Source organism: Oncorhynchus kisutch, linkage group LG3 (genome assembly GCF_002021735.2).
Source record: "Oncorhynchus kisutch isolate 150728-3 linkage group LG3, Okis_V2, whole genome shotgun sequence".
In the NCBI taxonomy this organism is placed as follows: domain Eukaryota; kingdom Metazoa; phylum Chordata; class Actinopteri; order Salmoniformes; family Salmonidae; genus Oncorhynchus; species Oncorhynchus kisutch.
The window spans coordinates 48,325,863-48,343,525 of NC_034176.2; the positions used below are offsets into that span (position 1 = coordinate 48,325,863).

The window sequence follows — 17,663 nt, forward strand, 5'->3', positions numbered from 1 at the left end:
TAAACAAATCCAAAAGCTTGTTCAGGTGGCGCCAAACGTCAGACGAAAAGTACAAAAAGTTCCGTTACAGCCCGTAGAAACATGCCAAACTAAGTATGGAATCAATCTTTTGGATGTTTTTAACATGGTGAGTAAATATCAAATGTAGGTTAGTTATACCTTAACTCAAGTAAAACCTCTTCTGAGTTCCAAAATTACATATGAAATTTTATATAAAAAAATGTACATGGACTTTTGTAAATTCATTATTATACTCCAAAGTGACTTGCAATAAGTATATAAAAAAACAATATCCTCAATATATTTGTATTTTATTTATTTAACCTTTATTTAACTAGGCAAGTCAGTTAAAAAAACATTTTTATTTACAATGGCGGCTTACCAAAAGGCAAAAGGCCTCCTGCAGGGACCGGGGCTGGGATAAAAAATTTAAATATAGAACAAAACACACATGACGACAAGAGAGACACCACAACACTACATAAAGAGAGACCTAAGACAACAACATAAAATGGCAGCAACATATGACAACACATGAAAATACAGCATGGTAGCAACACCACATGACAACTACATGGTAGCAACGCAACATGGCAGCAGCACAACATGGTAGCAGCACGAAACATGGTACACACATTATTGGGCACAGACAACAGCACAAAGGCAATAAGGTACAGACACCAATACATCACATGAAGCAGCCCCAACTGTCAGTGAGTGTCCATGATTGAGTTTTTGAATGAAGAGATGGAGAAGATAACTACCCAGTTTGAGTGTTTGTTGCAGCTTGTTCAAATTGCTAGCTGCAGCAAATTGAAAAGAGGAGCGACCCAGGGATGAGTGTGCTTTGGGGGCCTTTAACAGAATGTGACTGGTAGAACAGGTGTTGTTTGTGGAGGATGAGGGCGGCAGTAGGTATCTCAGATAAGGGTGAGTGAGGCTTAAGAGGGTTTTATAAATAAGCATCAACCAGTGGGTCTTGCGACGGGTATACAGAGATGACTGGTTTACAGAGGAGTATAGAGTGCAGTGATGTGTCCCAAAGGAGTATTGGTGGCAAATGTGATGGCTGAATGGTAAAGAACATCTAGCCGCTTGAGAGCACCCTTACCTGCCGATCTATAAATTGCGTCTCTCCGTAATCTAGCATGGATAGGATGGTCATCTGAATCAGCTTTATCTCCCCCTTTAAGTGAAGGATGCACCGAGACTGCCTTCCAAGCAATGGGAACCTCCCCAGAGAGGAGAGACAGGTTAAAAAGATCAAAGTACTCCCACCAGATAAAGTATTTCCACCTCAGTGGAAAAAAGTAAATAAAGACGAAAGAAAATGATAGAACCTAATTAGAGTCTGGGACAAACTGAACATATGCATAGGTCATAACATTAATAGTGTGAGAAGCAAAACAAAAAACACACAGTTTACATAACGTATGGTAGCCTAACACCAATATCACACTATCACCAATAGCAACAAGTGTCACATCAAAAGTGACAGGCTTGTGGTGCTGAAAGGGCAGCGACCGTAAAAGCCAATTTATGCTTGATCCACGCATCTGTCACGCATCGATGTGCACCTCTGAAATGATGTAACAATGCAGAGGCCTCCGTTTAGCTCTGTATAGCTCTGCATTGACATGATTGGTTGAGAATATGTGGAGGCGGTACATCCTGTATTAACACAAACTCATTTCCTTCAGAACAAACATGGAGAAATTTGACGAAAGGCTATCAGAAGAAGGTTGCAAATATAAACATCTTTATGATGCCACGTGTAGGGATTTCAAAGACAATAGTTTAGTTTCAACTCCTGAAAAGAGATCAGGGAGGTAATGGGGATGGAAGGGGAAGCTTGTTACAAGAAGTGGAGGCAGTTGGTTAAGATTTTTTTTAAATTAAGGGTCGAAGTGGAGATGCAGGTGGGAAAACGGTGCCGCCTTTTTACTCCATGCTATCATGGCTGAGCTCCTATGTCAATCACCGGGGCACCGACTCCAACATATCAGAAGAGGTAAGGTCTTTTTGTTTAGCAAGCCGCTCGTAATTAGCTGGCTAACTATAGAGATTAGCCCTGAATGTCACGCCCTGACCTTAGTTATCTTGTTATGGCTGCATCCCTTGTTCTCAATTTCCACCTGAAGACATACCCTAATCTAACTGCCTGTAGCTGAGCCCCAGAGGCAAGGATATGCATATTCTTGGTATCATTTGAATTGAAACATTCTGAAGTTTGTGGAAATGTTAATTGAATGTAGGAGAATATAAAACAGTAGATCTGGTAGAAGAAAAGAGAAAGAAAGAGCATACGTTTTCTGTTTTTTATTGTTGTAGCATCTTTCACATGTACTAGAATATCCACACAGTCAGATAGGATGCTAGAGTTAATTGTGATGGATAACACAAGAAGGCAACTGTAGGTGTGCAAAGTTTCAGACTGATAACTTCAGGAATGGGTGAGCTACATGACATTTAGCATGAAGTCACCCAGGTGTCCCACACAAGTTGCCCAAATGTACCCAAGTGGCCAAATTGGTGAAATGACCTATAACTATATACACAACAGTGCAAATAACTATATACAACATATCAAAAACGAATTCTAACACACAAAAAAATATATACAAATATTAGAAAAAAATATTTACCCTTTGGAAGTCCTCTACACAATATTTTGCTGCATGTGCCATGTCCCATAGCAGTCTCTTTCTGATGTAAAGCAGAGGCAAACTGAACAAGTGGTGCAGGTGATGGGGGACTTCATGCGACACAAAACACAACGACGCCTCCATGCTGTAATGAACTGTGGCATATGAACACCACTGGAGGCAGGAGTAGAGGGGGCAGAGGTAGAGCGGGCAGCTTGGCACCGGGGGCTCACAGTCGGAGTCGCTATCACTGTGAAAGAAAACATTTAAAAAAATGTTTGTATTGTATGAGCCTTTTATCATCACATAAAATAAACAGATATTTATTGTATAGAGCAGAGGAAACAGTCACTAAGGTGAAGTGCTGTTCCATTCAACTCCGGCCATTGTTGTGGGCCTGCCCTCCCCCCAACAGCACCCAATGGCTATTTCATATGGAAATGGAGAGGGGTAGCAGGCGCAGTGGCCATGTGTGTGTTTGCTGTTCTACTCCATTCCATTTGAATAAAAAATTGAAAATATATATGTCTGACATAGAATACATATATATATATATATATATACACACACACACACAGTGGGGAGAACAAGTATTTGATACACTGCAGATTTTGCAGGTTTTCCTACTTACAAAGCATGTAGAGGTCTGTAATTTGTATCATATGTACACTTCAACTGTGAGAGACGGAATCTAAAACAGAAATCCAGAAAATCACATTGTATGATTTTGAAGTAATTAATTTGCATTTTATTACAAATAAGTACTTCTTTCAAGCTATAATGCATTCCCTTGGCAGCATGAGCCTCTCGGTGGATGCTGCAGTGTACCCAAGTGGCCTCGGGAGAAACTGCTTGCACATGCGTTACCACTCTACTATGCCTCCCTGTCATGGCTTTTGCGCCATCAGTACAGATATCAACATGAGCAGCAGCTACGTTTGGATACATACATACTGTTAGTGGAATTCTCGCGAGAGAGTAATGGTTAATGTGATTGGATGTTAATTATTTGACAAGGCTACCTGTATTTGACCTTGTGTTGTTATTTTGCTGAACACTAGATGGTTTAGTTTTATTTTTGGCAGTGAAAAGAGGCTACTCAGGCGCGTACCCCTGTTTGGGAATACCTGCTGTAAACAAACAGTGTCCTTTCAGTTGAACGTACTAGCGCTTCGCCTGTCTTCCGGACAGTTGCTAGCTTGTTAGCATAACAAATTACTAGCTAGACATTTTACGACTTCGGTGTGTTCCTAAATTCAATCTGGAGTGCCGGAGAGTGCTTGTATTGGGCTCATTTATAAGAGGATAAGTATGTACACTTAAGCAGTATTCTCATTCTCATGAGACATCAACTAAGATTCATTTCAGTGAGCTATGTAAAATATGGGAATCAACTTACCAATAATAATGTATTTGAAGATGTAGGAGTAGTTGTATGGAGCAGTAGTCATTTCGGCTCTTGAATAAAGAAAGGAACGTCAATTGTAATGAAACTTTCTAGCTAGCAATAACACCAACCAGAATGTAAACTATAAACAACCATGCCACAGCCTGAGGCACATTACAACAGTCAAGCTCGAATTGAAAACCATAAGCTAGCTATAACGTTAGCTAGCTAGTTAGCAAACCAATACATTTTCTCGTCATCTACCCTATGCCATAATAAACATATTGCGAACTGCAAATTCAATTTGGCTATCTACTCCGATTTCAGAGCACTCTCGTCAGTGTGCCAGAGCACAGAAAACCTGATGAATTTATGAACGCTCAACACCGGTTGAATAAAAACGTAATTAACGTGTTGCCAACAGCACAGCAACAGCCACCAACTACTAGGGTGAGTAAAATGGTCAGATTCAATCTGGAGTGCCGGAGAGTGCTCAGAGTGCGCTCTGAGTGTTCATAAATTCAGAGCGTTGTCAGATTGTGTATTTACGAACAGACAGTGTTCAGAGCGCACACTGGACGCTCTGGCCAAGGAGTAGGGTTGTTCTGACTTCACAAAGGCAGTCAAGCACCCAAGCTAACTGGCTAACATGGGCTTGCTAGCTACTTTGACACAAATGAGAGAACACCTCACTCTGACCATTTTACTCACCCTAGCAGAACTGGTTAGGCTGTTTTCATGTTATCTAGAGCGTTGATGACTGACTGTGCTGCTGGCAACAATTTATTTACGCTTTTTTGCCAAAGGTTTACTGACACAAGCCATATTCAACTGGTGTTGATCATTTGTAAATTCATCAGTTATTCTACGCTCTGGCACACACAGATGAGAGTGCTCTGAAATTGGAGTAGATAGCCAAAGCGAATAAACGAATAAACGAACACACCCTAACAATGTCCATTGAGAACCACAACGACTATACCACTTAGCGATGCTAAGAATGATGTGAATAATCAAGTCAATAAACATTGGGTAGTTAAGTTAGAAAGCATATTGTTAATATACTTGCAAGTTCGATGTACATTATGTCCCTACCTCAAGCTCCCATGCATAGCGTGAAGTGATCTGATGTTCATATAACCTTTGTCAGAAGTTAGTCACTAAATGCTCCTACCAATATCTCTTGTGTGTTAGGTTGGAACCAGTGTGCAGCAGCATCTGGATACCATCACCCAAAGCAGTCAGTCCTACCTTCTTGCCTTGGGATCCACAAAGAGCAGCATTCACTCCTACTTGTTGTGATCTGCAAGCATACGGTTCCATGCAAGGCTACGGGCCCCACTGGGAGCCTTTTACGAACTCTTTAAGGCTCACTTCGTTGTTGGTACGTCATACAGTACTTGCTTGAGTAACTTCTTCACTTTTGTGCAAACAACCATCTATACCATTGATATGGGGGAAACAAAGGAGACTCCCTGAGTTAAGAGCAAGAATGTTGCGTTAGTGAAGATCTGCTAAGGAGAAATTATTAAGTGTTTTCTATGCAAGACTGAGCATACAAGTTCAAGCACCTTGAAGTAATTAATGGACTCTGTCCAGGGAGAACTCTTCATCTAAAATGTGGTCAGGTGGGATGTTCACATTCCTTTGGTAGCTTTTCTGGTTTTAGAAAGCATTTAAATAATTGCCACATTAGCAGTTAATTTGGTTCAGTCGGTGATGTCGATTTTTTTCAAACCCTCAAAGCACCTTTAACACTTGTAAGGGTAATGCTGTTGGAGAAGTGTTGACTGAAAATGTAGAGTGAGACAGCGATGTCTTCCCCAGACATTGTAAATAGGTGTGCGTCTGTAATTGCTGATCTAAAGGCAGCAGGTGTAGGTCAAAGTACAGTTAATTCTGTTGTGAATGATTTTGAGGTTGCAAACCCTTTGGGTTCCAAGCGAGGAATTCATAAATTGGGTGCTATATATTTTACTTTTTAAGGAACTTCTCTCATAAATGGAATTCTTGTTTGACTAACATACACCTGTGAGAACTTGTTAGAGGCCCAGTGTGGCCCAGTGCAAGTTGAAGTTATTATTTCTTTAGCTGATGGAAAAACATGTAACATCAGCAGAATTAGAGATTTAAGAATACAAAGTTTTGATTATGGATTCATGAAAAGAAACAATAAACCAGTGGCTGTGAATTTATCAGAAGGATCAAATGATTAATTAATTAATGCAATTTTGTCATGGTGCCTACTGAGAAACATTCTTATTTTGGGGGGATTTGGTACCTTCTACTGACCAGCACTGAGGCCTACTCCTTTTATGACTTCAAATAGTTAACATAATATTTTCTCCTATGTTTATTGAAAACATTTGATTGTGGAGCACCGCAAACTATTTAAACAGTTTCCCCAGAAAACTTTTACCAAAGCACCATTTTCTAATTCATTATCCCCCCACTGCATCCAGAAAATTTGACCTGTAATTCATAGTTGGGGTATGAAGGTAAGCATAATTTAAAAAATATATATATAGCTATTCAAGAACATTTCCATGCATACAAAGTAACCAAGTCAAAACATGGTTTTGTTTTCTTTCATGGCGACAACCTGCATTATCATAGATGATTTGATATACAAATGTCGTATAGAATGAATAACACATTTGTTGTCCCATATTGCTTTTTCTGGTGAGCATGTCACTTGTGATGTTGACATTGATCTGTAAATGGTTACATTGATTAAAAGGAAAGGTGAGGGCGGGTTGATGTGCATTAACATTGAAATTGATGACATTTACAATAAATGTTGGACATTTATCATGTGGAGTTGTGTTTATTCACATATATTGACACCAAGTTAAGTAATTTGGTAACAGTAACTTTCTGGATAACACTAGAGAAAAAAGTATCAATTTTAACACAACTTTGAGTATACTTGACTCTGAAAAGACAAAGCCTGGTATAAAGGTCCTGGATGGCAGGAAGCTTGGCCCCAGTGATGTACTGGGCCAGACGCACTACTCTGTAGTGCCTAGCGGTCGGAGGCCGAGCAGTTGCCATACCAGGCAGTGATGCAACCAGTGGATGCTCTCGATGGTGCAGCTGTAGAACCTTTTGAGGATCTGAGGACCTATGCCAAATCTTTTCAGTCTCCTGAGGGGCAATAGGTTTTGTCGTGCCCACTTCACAACTGTCTTAGTGTGTTTGGACCATGATAGTTTGTTTTGATGTGGACACCAAGGAACTTGAAGCTCTCAACCTGCTCCACTGCAGCCCCGTCGATGAGAATGGGGGCATGCACGGTCCTCCTTTTCCTGTAGTCCACAATTATCTCCTTGGTCTTGATCACGTTGTGGGAGAAGTTGTTGTCCTGGCACCACACGGCCAGGTATCTGACCACCTCCATATAGGCTGTCTCGCTGTTGGTGATCAGGCCTACCACTGTTGTGTAATCTGCAAACTTGATGATGGTGTTGGGAGTCGTGCTTGGCCATGCAGTCATGAGTGAACAGGGAGTACAGGATGGGACTGAGCACGCACCTCTGAGGGGCCCCCGTGTTGAGGATCAGCGTGGCAGATGTGTTATGTTCATTACCACCTGGGGGCGTCCTGTCAGGAAGTCCAGGATCCAGTTGCAGAGGGAGGTGTTTAGTGATGAGCTTTGAGGGCGCTATGGTGTTGAACGCTGAGCTGTACTCAGTGAATAGCATTCTCACATAGGTGTTTCTTTTGTCCAGGTGGGAAAGGGCAGTGTTGACTGCAATAGAGATTGCATCATCTGTGGATCTGTTGGGGCGGTATGCAAATTGGAGTGGGTCTAGGGATTCTTGGATAATGGTGTTGATGTGAGCCATGACCAGCCTTCCAAAGCACTTTCATGGCTACAGACGTGAGTGCTACGGTTCGGTAGTCATTTAGGCAGGTTACCTTAGAGTTCTTGGGCACAGAGACTATTGTGGTCTGCTTAAAACATGTTATTACAGACTCAGTCAGGGACAGGTTGAAAATGTCACTGAAGACACTTGCCAGTTGGTCAGCGCGTGCTCGGAGTACACGTCCTGGTAAATCTGACCATAATTCTATCCTGATTCATGCTTACAAGCAAAAACTAAAGCAGGAAGCACCAGTGACTCGGTCAGTTAGAAAGTGGTCAGATGAAGCAGATGCTAAGCTACAGAACTGTTTTGCTAGCACAGACTGCAATATGTTCTGGGAATCTTACGATGGCATTGAGGAGTATACCACAGTCACTGGCTTCATCAACAAGTGCCTTGATGACGTCGTCCCCACAGTGACTGTATGTAGATACCCGAACCAGAAGCCATGGACTACAGGCAACATCCGCAGTAAGCTAAAGAGTAGAGCTGCTGCTTTCAAGGAACGGGACTCCAACCCAGAAGCTTATAAAATCCTTATAAGAAATCAATGTTTTAACACTTAAAAAAAAAAGTTTTTTACTTCAAGCATAGCTGTTATGGGCTTGTAAGTAAGCATTTCACTGTACGGTTTACACCTGTTGTATTCGGCACATGTGACAAATAAAATTAGATTTGTGCCCCCCTCCAGCCAGGCATTATCCTGCATGTTTTGAGTTTAGGGTGTGTGTCCCAATATCTATAAATGTCACCCCTTTTGCAGTCAAATATTTTTCACAACAATCCATTTCATAAATGAGAGACAGAGATTTTTTTTTAAAGATGGTTGTGTTTTGTTCTACATTTGGTAGGGGTATCTCAAAAACTAAAGCCATTTTTGAGGATTGGCCACTAGCCTAGCTTAACTTCTTTCAGAGTGAAGTAACTGGTAGCTTTTTAAACGGTCTTTTCAGAGTAGCTTCCCCAACAGTGTCATTTATACACATCATAACATAATTTACACATCATTGGAAAAACCCCATGGGAAAAAATGATCACTTCCATATCGGTGCAGCATTAGCTGAGTGTACTCCTGTCCAGTAGGTTGCGGTATACAGCTGAACTTGGTTGCGCTAGCTGTTATTGATGAAGAATTGTGAAAGCCTCTTAAAAGGACCGATTTATCAGATCGCCGGGTTAGACTGCTAGATAAGTATTAAAATACAAGGTAAAACAAACACATGTATCATGTTTATCTGAAATTGGGGAATTCAAGTTTGGTACCGCTCAACGTTACTTTAAATTAGCTAAATGCGTAACGTTAGCTAGCTAATGCTAACTTGAGCAAGAGTCAGCTAGCTAGCTAACTAGCTAACTAGCTAGCAACTGAATGGGAGTTCCCTTTGGCCAACGTTACAATTGCCAATGTAGAACGCTAGGTTTTCCCCATTACATTACTGTTTCGTCCTTTTCCTCTGATCTAGCTAGCACCACATTTTCAAAAATCGAATAGGCTTAACTTAGGGTGTGTTCGTAAATTGACTTTTGAGTGCCAGAGTGCGCTCTGGGCGTTTTTAAATTCAGAGTGTTGTCAGATTGTCCGTTCGTAAATGAGCGTTCAGAGTGCACACTGGACGCTCTGGCGGAAGAATAGGGTCCGAGTGTTCTAACCTCACAACGGCAGTCAAGCACCCAAACTAACTGATATAACAGCTCACTCTGACCATTTTACTCACCCTAGTAGTTGGTGGCTGTTGCTGTGCTGTTGGCAACACGTTAATTACGTTTTTATTCAACCGGTGTTGAGCGTTCATAAATTCATCAGGTTTTCTGTGCTCTGGCACACTGACGAGAGTGCTCTGAAATCGGAGTAGATAGCCAAAGTGAATTTGCAGTTCGCAATATGTTTATTATGGCATAGGGTAGATGACGAGAAAATGTATTGGTTTGCTAACTAGCTAGCTAACGTTATAGCTAGCTTATGGTTTTCAATTCGAGCTTGACTGTTGTAATGTGCCTCAGGCTGTGGCATGGTTGTTTATAGTTTACATTCTGGTTGGTGTTATTGCTAGCTAGAAAGTTTCATTAAAATTGACGTTCCTTTCTTTATTCAAGAGCCGAAATGACTACTGCTCCATACAACTACTCCTACATCTTCAAATACATTATTATTGGTAAGTTGATTCCCATATTTTACATAGCTCACTGAAATGAATCTGAATGTTAGTTGATGTCTCATGAGAATGAGAATACTGCTTAAGTGTACATACTTATCCTCTTATAAATGAGCCCAATACAAGCACTCTTCCCATAAATCTTCAACATCACTGTTTCATATAAGCCTTTGAATAATTGTAAGCGTTGCCTATATTGCTTTGTTTTCTCCCACTACAGGGGATATGGGTGTAGGGAAATCATGCCTGCTTCACCAGTTCACAGAAAAGAAATGTGAGTATGGTCTAAAAAGCAGTGGTGTCTCCTTTATGGAAGATTGTACACAATCATGTTACTGTACCACTGCATGTTTACATAGTTTACTTTCCATTCAAGGTTACATAATCCAGGGATGTATTCATTAATGCACACTAGCAAAACATTTTGCAACAGAATCAAGTGTTTATTCAGTATCATAATGACCTTTATTTGCCAATTACATTTACATTAATATACAAACAGAATACAGGCAAGTCACCATGAAGAATATGATTTATTGGACAAATTGGGATTAGACCCTCCTGTTTACTTTAGTTTGGTTCCTAGTGAATACACCTCTGTTAACAAACCAAGAAATGTGCACTGCACTCAAGATACTCTCTTCAATAGATACTTTTAGTAAGCTAATAGGGCCTATCTGTTTTCCCAACAGTCATGGCAGACTGCCCCCACACTATTGGAGTCGAGTTTGGCACAAGGATAATCGAGGTGAGCGGCCAGAAGATCAAACTGCAGATCTGGGACACTGCGGGACAGGAGCGCTTCAGGGCCGTCACACGCAGCTACTACAGGGGAGCAGCAGGGGCACTCATGGTCTATGACATCACCAGGTAGGCCAGGATCTCAGCTGGGCTTTACTTGAAGTGACTATCAGGGCCAGCACCAGAACTAAGCAGTTGGATGGGCGTTGGATTTCCATAAGGGGACAAAAATGTTTTACGCTAGAACTGCTTTGCTTCGAGGGACCCCCCCCCCCCCCCTTCAAGCTAATGAGCAGTCATTCTGATTGCAACATTCTAACAGTGTTATTAATACATTTCATATATGCTATCGCAAATATAATAATTTGGTTGTGTTTATGAAGGTCTTAGGTAACATTAGAATACGATTACATTTTTTCCCCCAAATAACACACAACCATTTTCATTCGTTTGTTACTGTTGGATATACACTACATTACCAAAAGTATGTGAACACCTGCTTGTCGAACATCTCATTACAAAATCATGGGCATTAATATGGAGTTGGTCCCTTCCTTTTGCTGCTATAACAGCCTCCATTCAGCCACGAGCATTAGTGAGGTTGGGCGATTAGGCTTGGCTCGCAGTCGTCCTTCCAATTCCTGCCGAAGGTGTTCGATGGAGTTCAGGTCAGGCCTCTGTGCAGGCCAGTCAAGTTCTTCCACACCAATCTTGACAAACCATTTCTGTATTATCCTCGCTTTGTGTACAGGGGCATTGTCATTCTGAAACAGGAAAGGGCCTTCCCCAAACTGTTGCCACAAAGTTGGAAGCACAGAATTGTCTAGAAAAGGGGTAGGCAACCCTGGTCCTGGAGTGAGGCAGGCACTTCATGGTTTTGATTTAACCGACCTGGAAGACCAGGTGTGTTGAATTTAGGCAATCATTGAACTGATCAATTAGCTCAGTTGGTCAAGTGTGGTGCCTAGCTGGAACAAAATCTTGCAGTACCTGCGGCACTCCAGGAACAGGGTTGCCAACCCCTGGTCTAGAATGTCATTGTATGCTGTAGTGTTAATATTTCTGTTAACTGAAACTAAAGGGCCTAGTACAAACCATTAAAAACAGCCCCAGACCATTAGTCATCCACCAAACTTTACAGTTGGCACTATTCATTTGGGCAGGTAAGCGTTCTCCTGGCATCCACCAATCCCAGATTTGTCTATTAGACTGCCAGATGGTGAAGCGTAATTCATCACTCCAGAGAATGCATTTCCACTGCTCCAGAGTCCAATGGCGGTGAGCTTTACACCACTCCAGACCACACTTGGCATTGCGCATGGTGATCTTAGGCTTGTGTGCGGCTGCTCGGCCATGGAAACCCATTTCATGAAGCTCCCGACAAACAGTTCTTGTGCTGACATTGCTTCGAAAGGCAGTTTGGAACTCGGTAGTGGGTGATGGAACTGAAGACAGACAATTTTTACGTGCTTCAGTCCCGTTCTGTGAGCTTGTGTGGCCTACCACTTCACGGAATAGCCGTTGTTGCTCCTAGATGTTTCCACTTCAAAATAAGAGCACTTACAGTTAACCGGGGCAGCTCTAGCATGGCAAAAATTTGAAGAACTGATTTGTTGGAAAGGTGGCATCCTATGACTGTCCCACATTGAAAGTCTCTGAGCTTTTCAGTAAGGCCATTCTACTGCCAATGTTTGTCTATGGAGATTGCATGGATGTGTGCTCAATTTTATACACCTGTTAGCAATGGGGGTGGGTGAAATAGCCAAATCCATTAATTTGAAGGGGTGTCTACATACTTGTGTGTGTGTGTATATATATATATATATATATCTATATCTGGTGCTGTCTGGACAAAAAGAGTATGACATGCCATAGTATTTTTGCCCAGACAGCATCACATACACAGGCCACACACACTGAGATAGAGGAATGCTGGTTCGGTTGACTTATGAGATTGATGCGTCTTTCTGTTGGCTCGCGTCCCGTTTTAAATAAATTATCAATATTTGATTTGGACGGGCAAGGGGATACGGTAGAGCGGACCAGGCCCCTTAAGGCCCGCCCATAACGCCGGCTCTGGCGACTATTACATTGATTATTTATCTAGCCTCACAGATTAAGCCCTGGACTAAAAAACATGTTTAATGGAGAATGTCAATTTAAAGTGCTTTTTAAATCCAGGCCTATGCAAAATCTGGGTTTCGGCAAACCAGCCCATAAGGTGCCCAGCATTTGAGTGTTGAGAATTAGGATGGATTCAGTAACCCCATTTAACCTTTTGTTCAATTTCCATTGTCTTGTATTCACAATGACTTATCTTGTATTATGTCTTTATACATTTGAACTGAAATTCTATTATTGTTATGGTTCCAAATGTTCTCTTGTCCTTTCCTGTAGGAGAAGCACATACAACCACCTTAGCAGCTGGCTGACTGATGCTAGAAACCTCACCAACCCTAATACTGTGAGTCAGCCAGCTGGAAATCTGAACTCCTGATCAGACTGTGGGATGTCTTTACAAGACAGTTGTATATTTCCATGCTGCCATGACAACCCTGGCCTGTGTGCTATCTCCCCAGGTGATCATTCTTATTGGTAACAAGGCAGACTTGGAGGCCCAGCGAGATGTAACCTATGAGGAGGCTAAGCAGTTTGCTGAGGAGAACGGTAAGATTTATCACTGCAGATCTCCATGCACTGTAGATCATGGGAAATCAAAGTTGGAACAATCACTTTCTATTTGCAAAAACTTTTCTTATGAACCTAATTCAGTCTTTTGTTTTTGTAGGTCTATTGTTCCTAGAGGCTAGTGCAAAGACGTAAGTTAACACACCCAAATGTGTTCACTTGCATAAAAGAGTGCATTGAAGTTACTAGGGGACTAGTCAGTCTATTGTGCCTGAGTCTGTTGTTTTCCTGTAACCCAGGGGTGAGAATGTGGAGGACGCGTTCCTGGAGGCAGCCAAGAAGATCTACCAGAACATTCAGGACGGAAGCCTGGACCTGAACGCCGCCGAGTCTGGTGTCCAGCACAAGCCCTCCGCCCCGCAGGGCGGACGGCTGACCAGTGAACCGCAGCCTCAGAAGGAAAGCTGCAGCTGCTAATGTCCCCACCCACTGACCCTCCAGCTGACCTTTGCCCCCTGTGCCACAGCCTCCCTCTACCACCCAGGAACCCACATGCCTCCACCAAGGCACTGACATGACAGTCTGGGCCCCAGTAGGCTCTGAGCCAGGGATGGGCATTATACCATTCCCAGCCATCTCCCTCTCATCTCTCTTTCTCTCTCTGTCTCCCCGTATCTATCTCACACGGCTATGCTGTATGTCCCCATAGCCTACATAACCCAGTGCACCCAGCACCTATGATGAGATGAGCAAGCTTCATGGGTCACACATTGTGATTAGAACACAGCAACAGAGAAATAGGCCTTTGTGGCTGGCTGGCTGCTCTACTGAAGAAAATGCCTTTTTCTATCCACAGAAGAAACCATGATGTGCATAACTATAAATGGAATGATTCATCACTCTTGTGGTGTTTTGAATGTAGTACTGTTTTAATTCAAATTAAATTATTAAGAGTGGCTGCAAAATACTCAGCAAACAGGCACAGATACCAAAGATAATGGATGCATGATTCACTCAACGTGTATAACCATTTACCAAATTGTTCATTCTTTTTAAACGTTTCCGGAGGTTTTATCTGTCTTGGAATACGTTGGATTTACTTTTTGTTCGATATAATTAATATAAAATATTTGTTATTTTTGAACCCATTTATTTTAATGAACATTAGTGGGAAATGATGGGTACAGTATCATGTAGAATATGAGCGTGTGAAAGACCAAATGGTCAAATTTCTTAGGTGCCTCAATGAGAGAGGTCTGACCTGTAGCATGTACTATTGGAAAGTTAGACAGAACACTGGGCGTTGGAGTCCAAGAAAAATCTTTGCACTTTTTGTGATGTGGTCTGGAGGCCGTTTCGGTGGAGATGGAGCTTCAGCAGGGGGGTTTTCACTAGAAACTATACGGAAGCAAACAGGGAGGGAAAAACCTAATTGTCCAATGAATTACACCCCATCAGTAGAGATTCTGATCAGTGAGACATCTCGGATGCCCACTCCAGCTGTGACTCAAATGGGAGTATTGTATGTGGATCTATGGTGGCTGTGAAAATTGGTCATCCTGCTCAGCCCGTGGCTTTGTATTAGAGGGATATCTCTCATATGTCCCCTGGGGCACTTTAGTAGGACTTAGCTAGTGAACTGAGGTTGTGAGGTGGTTCAGCAATGCACCTCTCCCTTTTGATTGATGTAATCTCAGGGACTTCATCTCACTGCTTGCATCCCAAATTGTACCCATAGGACTCTGGTCAGAAGTTGTGCACTGCATAGGTAATATTGCGGCATTTGGGATGCGACCCTTGATCACACCCCCCATATCATTCTCTCTGTGATTGTTTTTGCCTAATTTAGTGTTAACTTGTTACGCAGACTAATGTAGAACGCCGTTCTGTAAATTCAATAGGCTACTATATTAGATTCATAACTCTATTTTGATATATTTTACTGCCTCTCTTCAGATCATATGAACAGATTGTACAAAACATTAGGGACACATTAATATTGAGCTGCACCCGCTTTTGCCCCCAGAACAGCCTCACTTTGTTGGGGCATGGACTCTACAATGTGTCAAGCTTTCCACAAGGATGCTAGCCCATGTTGACTCGATGCTTCCCACAGTTTTGTCAAGTTGGCTGGATGTCCTTTGGTTGGTGGACCATTGTTGATACACAAGGGAAACTGTTGAGCATGGAAAACCCAGCAACGTTGCAGTTCTTGACACCTACTACCATACCCCATTCAAAGGCACAAAAATATTTTGTATTTTTTTGTCTGGTTTGTTTCCGATTCTAATAACACCAGATTCATTCCCTTCTTGTAATGGAGCATCGAGGAGCGCTGTCTGAGCCACGCAGATATCTTAGCTACTCACCTAAAGCGGTTCCTGTCCCTTTTCTTCATGTCTTAGCAGGGGTGTATTCCAGAGGAGGCTGGTGGCAGGCCCTATAGGAGGACGGGCTCATTTTAATGGTAGAAATGGAACGGAGTCAAACAAGTTGATTGATGTTACGATTCCATTCCAGACTTTACAATGAACTCTTCCTCCACCAAATTCCTCTGGAATATACACTATGAACCAAATGAAAGCAAATGGATAAGGACCTACCTGAATTTGTCCAATAACAAACCCTGCAACTCGTTTTGCACTAATGAATACACCCCAGAGGATGGGAAAGCTCATTCCTCAACCATTTCACAACAATAATCTCCACATTGGGATGACCTCACGTGGTGCATTCTGTAGAGAGCTTAAGTTTCTCATGTTTTGTGAAATATATTTTTCTTACTAATCTTTCATTGAAGTCATTCCATATTTACTTTTCCATTTACCTTGACATCACTGATGTACTTGATTTCTTAGTTGGAGAGATGTCGAGCTATGATTCTGAAGGCTCCCCCCCCCCCAGCAGAGGTGTTAGTGTGTTATGTTCAATCTGTATTTCAGGGCCCAGTATCGCAACGCAGCAGTGGTGTTATCTTGAAAATGGGCTTAGAAGATACAACTGTAATCCAATTTCTCAAAGCTCGATGCACTGTAAAAAGACTGGTCCAGTCCGCCTTTCACTCAAGTTTTTTGGTGGCATGAAGAGACTGGCTAATATTGGTTGTGGTGCTTTTCCCCAAGCGGTCTCCTTGGAAGTGTTGAGAAGGATTTAAATTGGTCTCATTAAATGTAGCTCCATCACGTAAGGCTAGTCTCATATTCACAAAGCAGCTGAGTGGGAGAGAATCTAGGATCAGGTCCCACCCTGTCCATGTAGTCTTATTCATTATGATCTAAAAGGCTAAACTAATCCTGGATCCACACTCTTACTCTGATAGGCTTGATACATATGGTCCCTGGTCAAAAATCTTACGTGTTGGAATTGGTTCACTGATGGCTAGCCATTTCTGTTTGTAATGATTTTCTTTGATTAATGTAACATTTTTGTCTTGAGCAAATGTACAATTGAGTTTGCATAATGTACATTCATTATTGAATTACTTTATTTAGATAACCATTATTGTACATTCTTTATACTCTTGTGAATCTAAGCACAGATGCTCTTGACAAGATTATAAAATCTGTGTAATAATACTCGCTTCGAAGGACCACCTCTTTAACCATGGTAAAATATTTATGGATAAACAACTCTTAATCTCAGTTGAGCTTTCTGTAATTAGATTTTCTTCTGGATTAAGGGCAATCTTGTGTGTGGTAACTAGGGATGTGCATCTTTCCCTTTAAAGATGACTCGGTACGTATCTATACTGAACAAAAAAATTTATGTAACAAGTAAAATGTTGGTCCCATGTTTCATGTGCTGAAATAAAAGATCCCAGTAATATTCCATACGCCAAATATGTTTTTCTCTCATTGTGTGCACAAATATGTTTACATCCCCGTTAGTGAGCTTTTCTCCTTTGCAATGACAACGCAGCCACCTGACAGGTGTGACATATTAAGAAGCTGATAAAACAGCATGATCATTACGTGCACCTTGTCCTGGGGACAATAAAAGGCCACTCTACGATACCACAGATGTCTCATGTTTTGAGGAAGTGTGCAGACATGCTGACTGTAGGAATGTCCACCAGAGCTGTTGTCAGAGAATTGAATGTTAATTTCTCCACTATAAACCGCCTCCAATGTCATTTTAGAGAATTTGGCAGAACATCCAACCGGCCTTACAACCTCAGACCACGTGTAACCATGCCAGCCCAGGACCTCCACATCCAGCTTCTTCTTCTGAGACCAGCCAG

The 17,663-nt window shown here is 41.8% G+C and overlaps 1 protein-coding gene and 1 long non-coding RNA gene across 2 annotated transcripts; both read left to right on the forward strand.

Annotated features, from left to right (window-relative positions):
* The first annotated feature begins 3,337 nt into the window (after positions 1-3,337).
* LOC109880092 (uncharacterized) lies at positions 3,338-6,843 on the forward strand. The gene is made up of 2 exons (XR_002253637.2): positions 3,338-3,954; positions 5,227-6,843. It is a non-coding gene; the product is annotated as an uncharacterized LOC109880092 (long non-coding RNA).
* A 2,100-nt stretch (positions 6,844-8,943) lies between these two features.
* Positions 8,944-17,255, forward strand: rab14 (RAB14, member RAS oncogene family). Its single transcript, XM_020472328.2, has 8 exons — positions 8,944-9,108; positions 9,996-10,054; positions 10,275-10,328; positions 10,747-10,924; positions 13,193-13,259; positions 13,375-13,462; positions 13,584-13,614; positions 13,723-17,255. Exons 2-8 carry the CDS (start codon positions 10,003-10,005, stop codon positions 13,898-13,900), a joined length of 648 nt encoding a protein of 215 aa, XP_020327917.1. The 5' UTR covers positions 8,944-9,108; positions 9,996-10,002; the 3' UTR covers positions 13,901-17,255.
* Positions 17,256-17,663: the final 408 nt, after the last annotated feature.

Excerpts from the sequence above, each read along its gene's own strand:
- rab14 (XM_020472328.2), top strand. The coding sequence starts at position 10,003 with ATGACTACTGCTCCATACAACTACTCCTACATCTTCAAATACATTATT. Across the intron at positions 10,055-10,274 it reads CTTCAAATACATTATTATTG|GGGATATGGGTGTAGGGAAA; the intron begins GTAAGTTGATTC and ends CTCCCACTACAG. Across the intron at positions 13,463-13,583 it reads GCAGTTTGCTGAGGAGAACG|GTCTATTGTTCCTAGAGGCT; the intron begins GTAAGATTTATC and ends TTGTTTTTGTAG.